Source organism: Oculina patagonica, chromosome 7 (genome assembly GCF_052425735.1).
Source record: "Oculina patagonica isolate OP01 chromosome 7, crgOcupat, whole genome shotgun sequence".
Classification (NCBI taxonomy): Eukaryota; Metazoa; Cnidaria; class Anthozoa; order Scleractinia; family Oculinidae; genus Oculina; species Oculina patagonica.
Genome location: NC_135764.1, coordinates 30,775,346 through 30,787,457, shown reverse-complemented (window position 1 = coordinate 30,787,457; position 12,112 = coordinate 30,775,346). Strand labels below are relative to the sequence as shown.

The window sequence follows — 12,112 nt, the reverse complement described above, 5'->3', positions numbered from 1 at the left end:
CCCTTACAGCAGACGGTTTTTTAAAACGGTTGATTTGTTGAAAGTGAATGTATTTATTAAAAGCAAAACAACAAAGATAGGCCAGGACTGATGGTTGCTCTTCAATTTGCTGTTATATCGATGGGCACATTAATTGAAGTTCCCTGTTGATACTTAGTGACTTATAGCGCTTTAAAATATTTGCGCATTTGCACAAGTTTATGGCTGATTGATGACCATTAGCCTTCGAACAGGCTCCCGAGAGGAGTTTTCGCAAGAGGAGTTTCGCTTCGCTCGCGTAACCCCTCCCGGAAGCCTGTTCGCAGACTAGATGACCATAAGAGATCAAACTATTGTTTGTAAAGTATCATTTGTTAACCTTAATTAATGAAAGGATGCCAATTATCGAATATGGAGTTCAAGCAGTCATGTTGAAGATCACGTCAGTCTGCTTCCTGGCTTTTAACTCCTCCGCTTACCGACAGCGGAGTAGCCAGCGTAGCTTGGCGTTCTAGTCAGTCAGGGAGAGCGAGAAATCGCGCGCTGTCGCTTTGCTCGCGCGCGCGATTTCTCGCTCTCCCTGACTGACTAGAACGCCAAGCTACGCTGGCTAACAGCGGAGAGGCTAAAATACAAATATTATATATTTATACAACAGAGAAATGACTGACGCGCACCAGAACAAAGCAACTTAGGAGATTCTTAAAATTAATTTGCCGTTTGCATAGTAATTTATATTAATTTGCATTACCGGGCTTATGCTCTGCTTAAATCAGCTGATTGTTCGCGAAGAGTCATTAGCTTTTTTAAAGTCATCCTCCCAATTTAAGCAGTTTAAGGTAAGTTACAGAGTTGTCAAACTACCCGGCCATACCTCGACGTAGGGTGTTAAAGCAATTTCACACTTATTCATGATCAATGCACAAACAGGTTGAGAAATGCATCTCGCTGAGTTATTGTCGATTGCTCGAAGATGTCTGCTGCGAACACAAAGCTTTGAAAATATGATAAACCTCCTACGCTTACAGAATTATCGGCGGTTTTTGCTTATTTTACTTCTACTTGTTAAAATCACTGCTACAATTTAAAGGGACTATGTCACGGGGATTTCGTAGATTTTTGGTCTAAACTGTTCTGAAATAAGTGGTAGGAAACAACTTTGTACATTTAACTGAACATATTACCTTTATTAATCGGGCGTGGCCGATTTAAGGTTTACCCTTTGGTCGTCCTAGAGCGTAGTCTCCTGGCGCGGCCAAAAAGACGGGGATAGCTCGGGGTTGCTACAAAACCGCTACGGGTGACGCATACCGCAATGGTTTTCATTTTAGTTTTGACAGGAAATCGTTGCAGGCACACTTGGTCGACTTTTGGGTTAATGTGTAATCAGGTTGTGTTTTTTTGCTTCGGCGGAAGGACAGAGAAAAAAGCTTACGGGGCAAAGTACAGTATGGGGCCCAGTTCTCGGCCACTTTTGACGTAAACTTGTATTTCTTACCTCAGAAGAATCGCAGGAACTTAAAATTTCTCCCAGAGCTAGCTACATTATTCAGCTTTTTGGTGTAAAGCTATCGACCGGTCAAAAAGTAATTTGCCCGAGCAATAATAAAAATAAAAGCTCCATTTGTGGGCCCAGTTCTCGGCCACCTTGGCCCAGTTCTCGGCCACTTTTGACGTAAACTTGTATTTCTTACCTCAGAAGAACCGCAGGAACTTGAAATTTCTCCCAGAGCTAGCTACATTATTCAGCTTTTTGTTGTAAAGCTATCGACCGGTCAAAAATTAATTTGCCCGAGCAATAATAAAAATAAAAGCTCCATTTGTGGGCCCAGTTCTCGGCCACCTTGGCCCAGTTCTCGGCCACTTTTGACGTAAACTTGTATTTCTTACCTCAGAAGAACCGCAGGAACTTGAAATTTCTCCCAGAGCTAGCTACATTATTCAGCTTTTTGGTGTAAAGCTATCGATCGGTCAAAAATTAATTTGCCCGAGCAATAATAAAAATAAAAGCTCCATTTGTGGGCCCAGTTCTCGGCAACCTTGGCCCAGTTCTCGGCCACTAAAAAGCTTGTCCGTAATTATCTGTAAAAAATGCTCAATTAATTTTCACAGTCATAAAATCACTCTGTAAACCTATTTATACTATATCGATCCCAAATTATTTTTATGATGCTTTGTTTTACTTTAGAAAAGAAGGATTTTAACGCGCCTAGTTGCCTATGTGCAGGTTCTGGCAAAACCGCATTGTGTGACCCGTGCATTTAGATGGTTTATTTTGCAGTGAAAAGGTCTTGAAAGATTTAGGTGTTGTAGAAATAATAGACAAGACAAGAGTCAGCTCAAAACTTAGAGATAAGATTGAACTTTATTTTTAAAACATTTATTTCTTTCATTCTGGCAGCAGCAGATGAAATTATATTAAAAACCAAGCGCTAAGCTGTGATAGCGAGCAGGGTGGCCGAGAACTGGCAAATACGCAAACGTCGCAAGAAAAAATTTCGAAGTAAATTAAGACCAAAAAATACAACGGTTCAACGAAAAATTAACTAAAGCAGAAAGCTGAATTATTCTACGTTTCACATGCCAAAAATTAGCTCGTATGGTGGGGGCTTTTGGATAAAATACGAATTTAACTACATCCATGAATTTGGAGCCGTAAACAAACAACTTTTTTGGGAATGCAAATTCACCTACCTCCGCGTAAACTCGACGTGTGAGCTTTCTATATCGAATTGAACGATCAAACTCAAGATACTTAAAGCACATGAATCAGTCTATCGTTTGAAGGAAGTACCTTTTTCTTTTGATTCAACTGGAGTGTGAAAAAACGCGTTAAACACAAAGTGGCCGAGAACTGGGCCCCATACTGTACTGATATTCACCATTGTGAAATTGCACTTACTTTGACAAGTTAAAGTTATTTTTGTAAATGAAAAAGGTAACGTCATTGATGTCACGCAGTGTTTTTTTTTTAGCAAACTAGATGGTTTGCTGGTTTCTGACTATGAATGGGGGTGTGATCTTGCGGTATATTTTTTGAGCCTGACTCCGCCGTAAAACTTTTTTTTTATTTAGCAAGAACTGTGTCGATTTTCATTTCTGAACAATTGGTCGTCAAGTCGTTTGTCACAAAGAGTAGAATGTTTGTACAGCATGTTTTGGAATTATTTTAGATTTGGTTAGTAAGACGCTTCTGAAGACCTGAGCAAAACATTGGGAATGTACAGTATTAATAGGAACTTGAATGGAATTTTTCACAAGTTGGATAAAGGTATCAACTGAAAAAAATGGAATTCAAAATGAGAACTTGGATTTTGTTGTAATTAAATTTTATCGCGGATTGGATGCATAATATCACGGCTTTGAAAGTCTTCAAATAATTAGAAAGGTTCCTTTCTTCCTTTTGATCTTATTGTTATTTTCATGTATTGATTATTCGAAAGTGGTTTTCGTTGATACGAAAAAAAAAACGGGTTTTCACTGAATTGCTTGAAGTATTTTTAGACGTGATAATATTGGCTTAATCAAATTACATTGTGCACGAAATATTTGTTATTCTTTTGTCTTGAAACTTTGAGGAAATTGAAATTTTTGTTTGACAGTAGTGTATGAAAGGCATTTTATAGAACTGAATAAAAAATTAGAAACTTTGATAAAGGTTATTTCAAAGATTTATTTTGCCTGATTTTGAAGGGTTTCAGGAGTTTTAAAGAGTGCTGGTAAACGGCTGTATGTTGTTTGTGATTACGGATCTTATTTAGTTTCGAACGCTCTAATTTTTGAAAGGTTAAAACAGGTTAAAACCGGGCGGTTTCATGAGTTTTTTGGGTAGAAAGGTACGGTGGTGGTCAAAAAAAAAAATGTTTAGAAAGGAATGACTGTAGTAGCACGTAAGTCGGAGGTTTGCGTGAGTCACGGGGTATAGTATGCGTGAGCTGGATTTCCGGCGTCACAACGGCATGTTTTGTTTACTGAAAGATACACTCGACGTTTAGTTAGCTTAGTCGGCTTGGGAAACTATTTTAAAAATGAATGTTGTAATAGTTAATTAATAGTAATCTAGAATTAACCCACTCTCGATTGGAGTCTGTTCTGGATTCGCGCTACCTTTTCGCCGCGAAGGAATTTTGTAAAATTTCGCTATAGTGGAAAGAGGTACTGTAAGAACAGTATCAATAACTCAAAAGGAGGAACTTCTTTGTAGCTCTGAATTAAGACGTATGATAAAATTTTAGAATAAGAAACTTTCGATATATGGTTTTCATATTGTTTTTGTCAATTTCCTTTTGTGGCAGATTTTTTGAGAATCAGCTTTTCTTTCGTGTGATGACAGACACAGGACAGAACGAGAGGTGGATGAGAAAGATGCCGAAGATGAATATATAGGCACCGAAAAACGACAAGAACCGTCAAGGGCTTATCTTAAGAGGGCGGGGAGTTTTGGCATACTGTATTTTGAGGACTGGACTGGACTAGTAAAACGCGGACTAGTAAAACGCGGAATTGTAAGACGCGGACTAGTATAACGCGGACTAGTAAAACGCGGACTTGTAAAACGCGGACTAGTAAAACGCGGACTCAGGTAAAACGCGGACTTGTAAAAGGCGGACTAGTAAAACGCACGCAGACTAGTAAAACGCGGACTTGTAAAACGCGGACTTGTAAAACGAGGGCTTGTTAAGCACGGACTTGTAGAGCGCGGACTTGTAAAACAAGCGCTTGTAAATCGGATAAAACTAAACGGTTTAGCGAGCGAAACAATTTGAGTTTGAAGCTCTTGTGTGTTTCTTCGACGGCATATTTCTAGCTTTTTTGAGCACTCTATGGTCTGTTTTAGCGTGGAGATGTTTTTGCAGTATAGCACATGTTCGTTCTGCAAACCCCTACTAAAACAACGGGATTGATGCTATGAGTTGTGTGCATATGCTTCTTTCTTTCCACTACTTGACGTCTGTTGAGTGCAGTCGTTTTTATTGCTCGCACGAGGTAGAACGGGGCCCGTCCAGAAATCAACAGTCAATCGTAAATAAAGGTGACGGGCCTACACGACTCCTACGTTCGTGACATTAGAATATTTGCCGTTAAATGTTTAAATTCGGTCTTTCGACCTTATTTGCTTCTGACTTCTTTCTGAGGGTACTGTTTTAATTTGGGGGCAGTATGTGGTAAATAAAGGTGACGGGCCTACACGACTCCTACGTTCGTGACATTAGAACATTTGCCGTTATATGTTCAAATTCGGTCTTTCGACCTTATTTGCTTCTGACTTCTTTCTGAGGTTACTGTTTTTTTGAGACATTATGTATTGAAGAGAGCCGTAAGATGATTGTGGCCAAGGAATTCGAAGTGTCTAGAGGCGTTTTACAAGTCCGCGTTTTACTAGTCCGCGTTTTACTAGTCCAGTCCAGTCTACAAGTTAAAGACACATCAAGACCACCCCACTGTGAATTGCCATAGCACAGACAAAATTATAGTCAATATCTTATGTGTTTTTAAGAGAATTACATAAGAACCAAGGCATGTCTTGTCTTGCCTTACATTGACATGCAATAATTTGGAAATACTAAGCTCGTAACAGTTTAAGACAGAATCCATCAGGAATTTGAGTAACATTAATTTTAGTTACGCAAAAATTGAGCACCAGAATAATTTAAATCCTTGTGTTCTTTCATACCTTGTTAAAGGCTTGACATGTGATAACACCAACATAACACCAACAACAGTTCTTTATCAGTGGGGATTGAAGAAAAAAATGGAAACATCATCACACAGTTGACCCCCATGCAAAAACACTCCAGGATGTCACGGGGCTGTTTGGTGTCCGTCTGCCAATTTCTAACTTCAAATTCCAATGTTAAATTCACATTAAATTTTCAATATTTCTTAGTTGTCTAAATTTTACTAATTCTTTTAAAAAAACTATCACCTGCCAAACATCCCCAAAAATCACTCAAAAAATTACAAAATACCGCAATACATAGATACATGGGATGAGTGAAGTTTCCTTGGATTCCTTGAAACACCAACAAGATATTTCCGTTTAAGGTGGCTGATAATGGGTTTCAGTATTTCCCAGTCCTTATACTTTGGTTCAGGACTAAAAGCCTTCATCAATTGCTATTACAGTAATGGTATGAAACAAATGTTCAATCATTCATCAACAAGTTGTGATCATTTTCTTGACAATAGTAGTTCCCCGGTAAACAGTTGTAGTACTGTCCCATCGAAGTGCAATGCCTGGAAAATACCGAAAAGCACACGACCTTCAGGTGAAACCGCACCTTACAGTATTACCAATACACTGCACTTTGCTAAGTCTTAAAACTTTACATTGTCTATTCGTCTACTTCAATCGTTTATTTGTATTGTGTGAGATACATTTATAAATTGAAACCATCATGTCTTTAAGTAATAATGCAATCTCGACAACGTTCTAGATATTATATTATGCACACTAATACAGCTCATGCAAGCCCTGTGACTTACACAAACACAGTCGGACTGAGTGCTTAACTTAAGTAACTGCTTCGTGGTTTCTGCTGTACTGAACCCTGCCTTTCAAGGCAAAGCGCCCGATTTTAAGCTTCTCAAGCTTCTCAATGTTCTTGTTTAGGGATAGAAATCAAACTTCGGCTATAAATATCGATATTTTTAAGGCGCCCAGAAGCAACTTGAAAACGTTAGCTAACGTTTTCAAATTTCAATCCATTTCCATCCGAGCCATCCGCAGCCAAACGTGCTTTTAAACAGTTTTATTTAGTGCTCTAAAAAACAATTCAAAATCGGACCTTTATTTTTTTAAAGTTCCTACCAGATAAACATAAATTTTGGCTGTTCAAAAATCTGTTAAAATTCGTGACATAGTCCCCTTAAATTATGATAGAAGTTTTAAATTTACAAACTTGTTCAATTAAAGCTGACTTTTATGTACTGATCTAAAATCTATTGTCTTGATATCAATTTTTATTTGGTCAAAGGAGAAAAGAGATCAAATCAACAAAACTAGTGACTCAATATAAGTTCAATTTCTTGGAGACGATGGCATTACAAAACTTTGAAGTTCTTGAAACATGATAGATTTAAAATGGGTAAATATCTTTAAAAGGATCAGAACAATGCATTTTTTACAATATACTTTTCACTTTGCACAATGGAAAAATGAAATTAGCATAAGTACAAATTAGCCACTCAGAGATGGTCAGACATACTAAAAAGATTCACTATTTAAAGAACGGTTTTGGTATTTCCAGACTGTTCCACGATTAATAAAACTTGACCTTCGGTTCGCAGTTTTATTATTGTTTGTGCAACACAAAAATCGATTGACCCAGAACTGAAAATATCAAAACCTTATTATTGGTTATCATATTTAAATTTGATGATAATTGTCTCGTTTCTATATTATAAATATGCGATATTTTCAATTATCTTGTCTTGTCTCTCAGCTGTGTTTACATACGAGCTAAAAAATACCAAAACAAAATCTTTGGTACTTCAAGAATTGAGGAACCTAATGTTATAAACAAGTGAAAATTTATGCGCCTTATAGATCCGTAAACTGTAAAATTATTATGCATACCAGATGGTCTCCGAAAAATTCTGGAACAAAGAATCGAAAAACTATTTACGTAAATCGATTTTTCTATAAATGAAATCTTTTTACTTTGTCGTATACGTAAGACGGCATATTATTTAAAACATTACGTCTGCTCAATACTTAACACTTCCTCAATCTGCTATTTAGACTTTCTCTATTGTTGTTAAGTGCTAGAGGCATTGTTTGACCAGCTTTCTACTGTTCTTCACCGCAGTGGGCCTCCCACATTTACAGGAAGTAGTAACTCTAAATAACGTTTTCCTGAATTTTCTTGATCATAAACGACAAGACAGGAACTCGTAAAAGCAATAAACATATACGACCATATATACGGCAAACAAAGAAAGAAACAAAATAAATGGACTGGATTTGACATTGTCGAAATACAAATTTTCAAAACCTCAAACAGTCTTTTAAGAAAAAAAAATTGGAATCACCAATTAAATTTTTTTCAATAATGAAAAAAAAAATAAAAGCTGTGAGATCATACATGCGAGCAGCGCAGTAATGCAGCAACTTTTAAGTTGCAACAACCCTGAAAAAATAAATAAGGATTCCATTATCTCCTTATACATACTTCGTCTTTTTCGAAGATGTTTTTCATGTTTTTTTTTTTTCAGTGATCATGACCTCGGTTATAAACTAATGACTTTAATTATTACTTTTTTCTACAGATGCTCTTCTTGGCGGTTAATTTCTTATTTTTTGGAGCATGCGTCGTGTCGAGTAATCCCCTGAAGAAGAGCTACCTCATTCAGGTAAAAGGGCGTCTCCTAGTCATATAATTTCTGCCAAAAGCTTCCCCGAGAAGTCTTCGTTTGTAAGACAAGGATCAACTATTCCACCCTGTTATTCATATAAATGCAATATTTCTTTTTGTCAGGAGGCGACAAATCTTGAGTCCCAAGATCATGTTGAGAAGTTTCAAGATGATTCTCTTATTAGGAACGAACGGGGTAAGATATTTCAAGGAAGAACTAACATAAGATCATGTGCGAGAAAAATTCGTTATTGTAACTGGTTCATGCATGGGAGTAATAAGTAAAATTACATAAAATCAATAGCGTTATTGGCACATAGGTCTTTCAAATATTCTCTTCATCTCGTTATGTGCTCCCTGATCATGACTCCGTGTGAGGCCAGCTTCCGCCATCATCTCGATTCTTCAAACATTGCGTCGCCCTACTTTGTATACCTAACGGGATACTTCATCTCCCTGCGAAATTTTGGACATGCAGGCGGGTGTTAAGACGATATACTCTCATATAATTCCTTATGTCGAGGACGGGAAACCACCCTGAACTTTCCTGCCGGAGTTTTGCTGACTCCCATCACCTGCACCCCCGATCATTAAAGCTTGCGAACTCTACCAATCAGTATCTATTCCTGCAGCAACTCCAGTTAAAAGAATTGTTACCAATTACACTCACGTTTATTTACTTGTCAAACAATTATAATCGTTCTCTTTAAAAGGTACTTAATGAACGTTCATCTTTAAATTGTTTTAATAATAATTTCAATCTTTCCTTCTTTATTGGCTTGTTCTTTGAAGAACAAAGTAAGCAAACAATTTTATGAGTTTGATTGATTATTTTCTAGGTTCCAGAAGGTGTACATATGGTGGTGAGAAGTACGTAAAGGGAACAATACTTAACATAACTGTAGAACTGTCTGAGGATCAATATCGGTGTGACCGTTGCACATGTATCAAAGGAAAGTTCCAAAAATGCACGCCGATTTTCTACTGTCACCTACAGTGCGACGAGTATGAATTTCTTCCCGGTGAATGCTGCCCTGTGTGCAAGCAAAATAGTAAGTTTTCAATCCTATCCCAATCTCGTACCAAGTAACTCTTAATATTTTTACCGGGGGAGAGAAGATTGGATGAGAACGTGGGTTGAGGCGCGCAGGGAGGCAGCGCCGGTTCCTTTTTCCCTCCCGCCACGAGGAAAAGAACGCCTGATCGCAGGTTACACTATAAGGGGCGTGGTACGGCGGGAAGAAGTCTTCATTCTTCATTTTACAGTGGAATAGACTGTTTACATCTCTTTATTTTGTCAAATTTTTGCGGGGAACAAGGGGAAAAAAATCGCGAAAATAGCTAGAAAAATAGAGAGGCTGGATTGGAGTCGAATATTTGCTACAAAGGAAACATCGATCGATTACCAGAAATTTGCTCCTAGGCCTCTCGGAATGGGAATTAATTCTGTTGATCGTCGAGACGCATGCTCATCGGAAACATCAATGTTTCCTTTGTAGCAAATATTCGACCGTTTCTTCACTGTGGTTGCCTTGGTAGCTCAGTGGTTAGCGCACCTTCCATGAGATTGGGGTGTCGTGGGATCGAATCCCACTCGGGGCATTTGTTCATTATCATTGGAGTTTACCTCTCTGATGATGAACACAACTGTTATAAATTTTTTGACATTGATGATATTGACCGACAGGTTGTGGAGACAACAGAGAAGTCGGTGACCAATGGCAACAGATCAAAAGCTTAACGGGACCAAATGAAGGCGTTTGCTCTTTTTGTGAATGTACAGCAGACCGCAAAGAGTATTGTACCGACAATCAATTTAAATGCTTTGATATACCAGGATGTCAAGAGACAGAAATGAAGCCGGATTTCTGTTGTCCTCAGTGCAGTATGTATTAATTAACCAATGCTATATCATTGTTTTTAAATCGTGTTCAACATTCTGAGAAATTCTACATATTCTTCTTGTTAAAGCAACAAGTATCTGGAAAAAAATTCGAGCAGAGGGTTTTTCACCCCCAAAAAATCTTTCACACACTATATCTAGGGGCGAAAAAAAAAAATCGTGCAAGCTGAAAATTCCCCACCCCTCCCATCACTTTTCTAATGGTCCGCCCCTTAGTAAATAGCTTTCGGGTACCAGTGAATTCTATTTTAAGTTACATCTATGGTTAAGCGTCTCTTTGCATTTTTTAATAAACTGCACAGCTACAAATTAAAGATCACATTTCTTAAACTTTCTTTTTAGAAACATGGGCTAGTTCGACAACAACAACTCAGCCATGGTTTACCATTCAAATAACAACAGAAGAAGCTACTCAATCAACAACGGAAGAATATATTCAAACAACAACAGAAGAAGGTACACAGCCAACCATTTCCTACAGTGAAGACGAAGAAATGTAACAAAAGGTAAGACTATTGTTGACGTAAACCGTTTCAGCAAATCACAGCTGAGGCACTTAATTGCGTGGCGCCGGTTTTAAAAATTTGTCACATCTAAAGCTGTACAGCGCAACGCATGCCATTAGCCTTTATATTAAATGATCGGTCCGTTAGCCCCTAGTCTTTTTCACCTTAAATATAGCTTTTTCGAGTAAGGTCGAGGTACGTTAAAAGGCTGTGTTTCAGCGAGATGACAGAAGAAACCATGATCCTATTTTAGTTATGGACCCCTTTCCCATTGCATATCCCTTTACAAATTCTTTGCCTATAGTAAGGGAAAATCTAAAACGGCACGATTTCCGTACCCTTCGAGGCGACAGATGCCTATAAAGTTTAGTATAAGCTTTAGTATAGTATTATAAGCCAATGCATTTCCCCTCCTTGGATTCTAATAAAAGGCCACGATGTTACATTCATTAACAAGTGTAATAAGTGTCACTTCCTTTGCAGACATTTTCCCTGGACGAGATGACGCCAGGTGTGCTATTGTCAAGGATAAAAGCGGGATTTTCATGCGTGACTGTAATAAAAAGTGTGCTTCTTCTGTTAGTTTAGGCGCATTTTGCTAGGGGCCTATTAACAGCCCCATTAATCCGTTGATAAATAAATAGTATTTTTTGGATTAAATCATGGGAATAAACGCTGATCTTGAACGATGAGAAGCCTTTGTTGTTATCTATCTAAGTTATGAATGAATTACAATAGGCCCTATGCATGACAACGATATATGCTTAAAATTCACCACTAAGCCTCGTTTACGCGAATTATTCTCAACCCTCTGCCGCCTTCAGGCAGTTTTCACGTGAGTATTCTTTTCATCTCTAGACTGCTGCTTTGCGAATTCGTTCATGATAATATTTACAAGTTTACACTTCGAAAGCGAGGCGTGGTGGTGAAACTAGCCAGTCTGATGTAAACATGCATAAGGGATATTCACCATTATATTGAGGAAACTTCACCAATTTAAATATGACTGTGCCCCAAGAGTTCCACTTGGATTTATTGGTGGGGTGAATGATTTAACATGTCTTACAGTATTACAAACCTGGGACAAGATTCAAAGTTAAAGTGCACCCTAAGTATTGGTTGTTTACCACCACCCCACCCCCCGCCACCTTAAAAAAAAAATGTCCGGAAATTTCAGTTGGGATGAAAATGGCAAGACTATTTTGGTTTACCCGAACAGAAAATTTCCAAAATAAACGGAACGTCTTGAAAGGTAGTCAAAAACTCGCAACAGGGATATCCACACTGAACATGTGCTTACCGTTTGGTTTTATCCACCAGCTCCAGGCCTTTCGCCAGTTTTTTTACCGTATACGAGGCACTATTCT

General features: G+C 38.1%; 1 protein-coding gene across 1 annotated transcript; it reads left to right on the top strand.

Moving 5' to 3' along the window:
- Positions 1–7,049: 7,049 nt before the first annotated feature.
- Positions 7,050–11,406, top strand: LOC144659377 (kielin/chordin-like protein). The gene is made up of 7 exons (XM_078519786.1): positions 7,050–7,067; positions 8,251–8,334; positions 8,460–8,532; positions 9,176–9,388; positions 10,024–10,221; positions 10,582–10,745; positions 11,229–11,406. The coding sequence occupies exons 1-6, from the start codon at positions 7,050–7,052 to the stop codon at positions 10,737–10,739; spliced, it is 744 nt and encodes a 247-aa protein (XP_078375912.1). The 3' UTR covers positions 10,740–10,745; positions 11,229–11,406.
- The last annotated feature ends 706 nt before the right edge of the window (positions 11,407–12,112 follow it).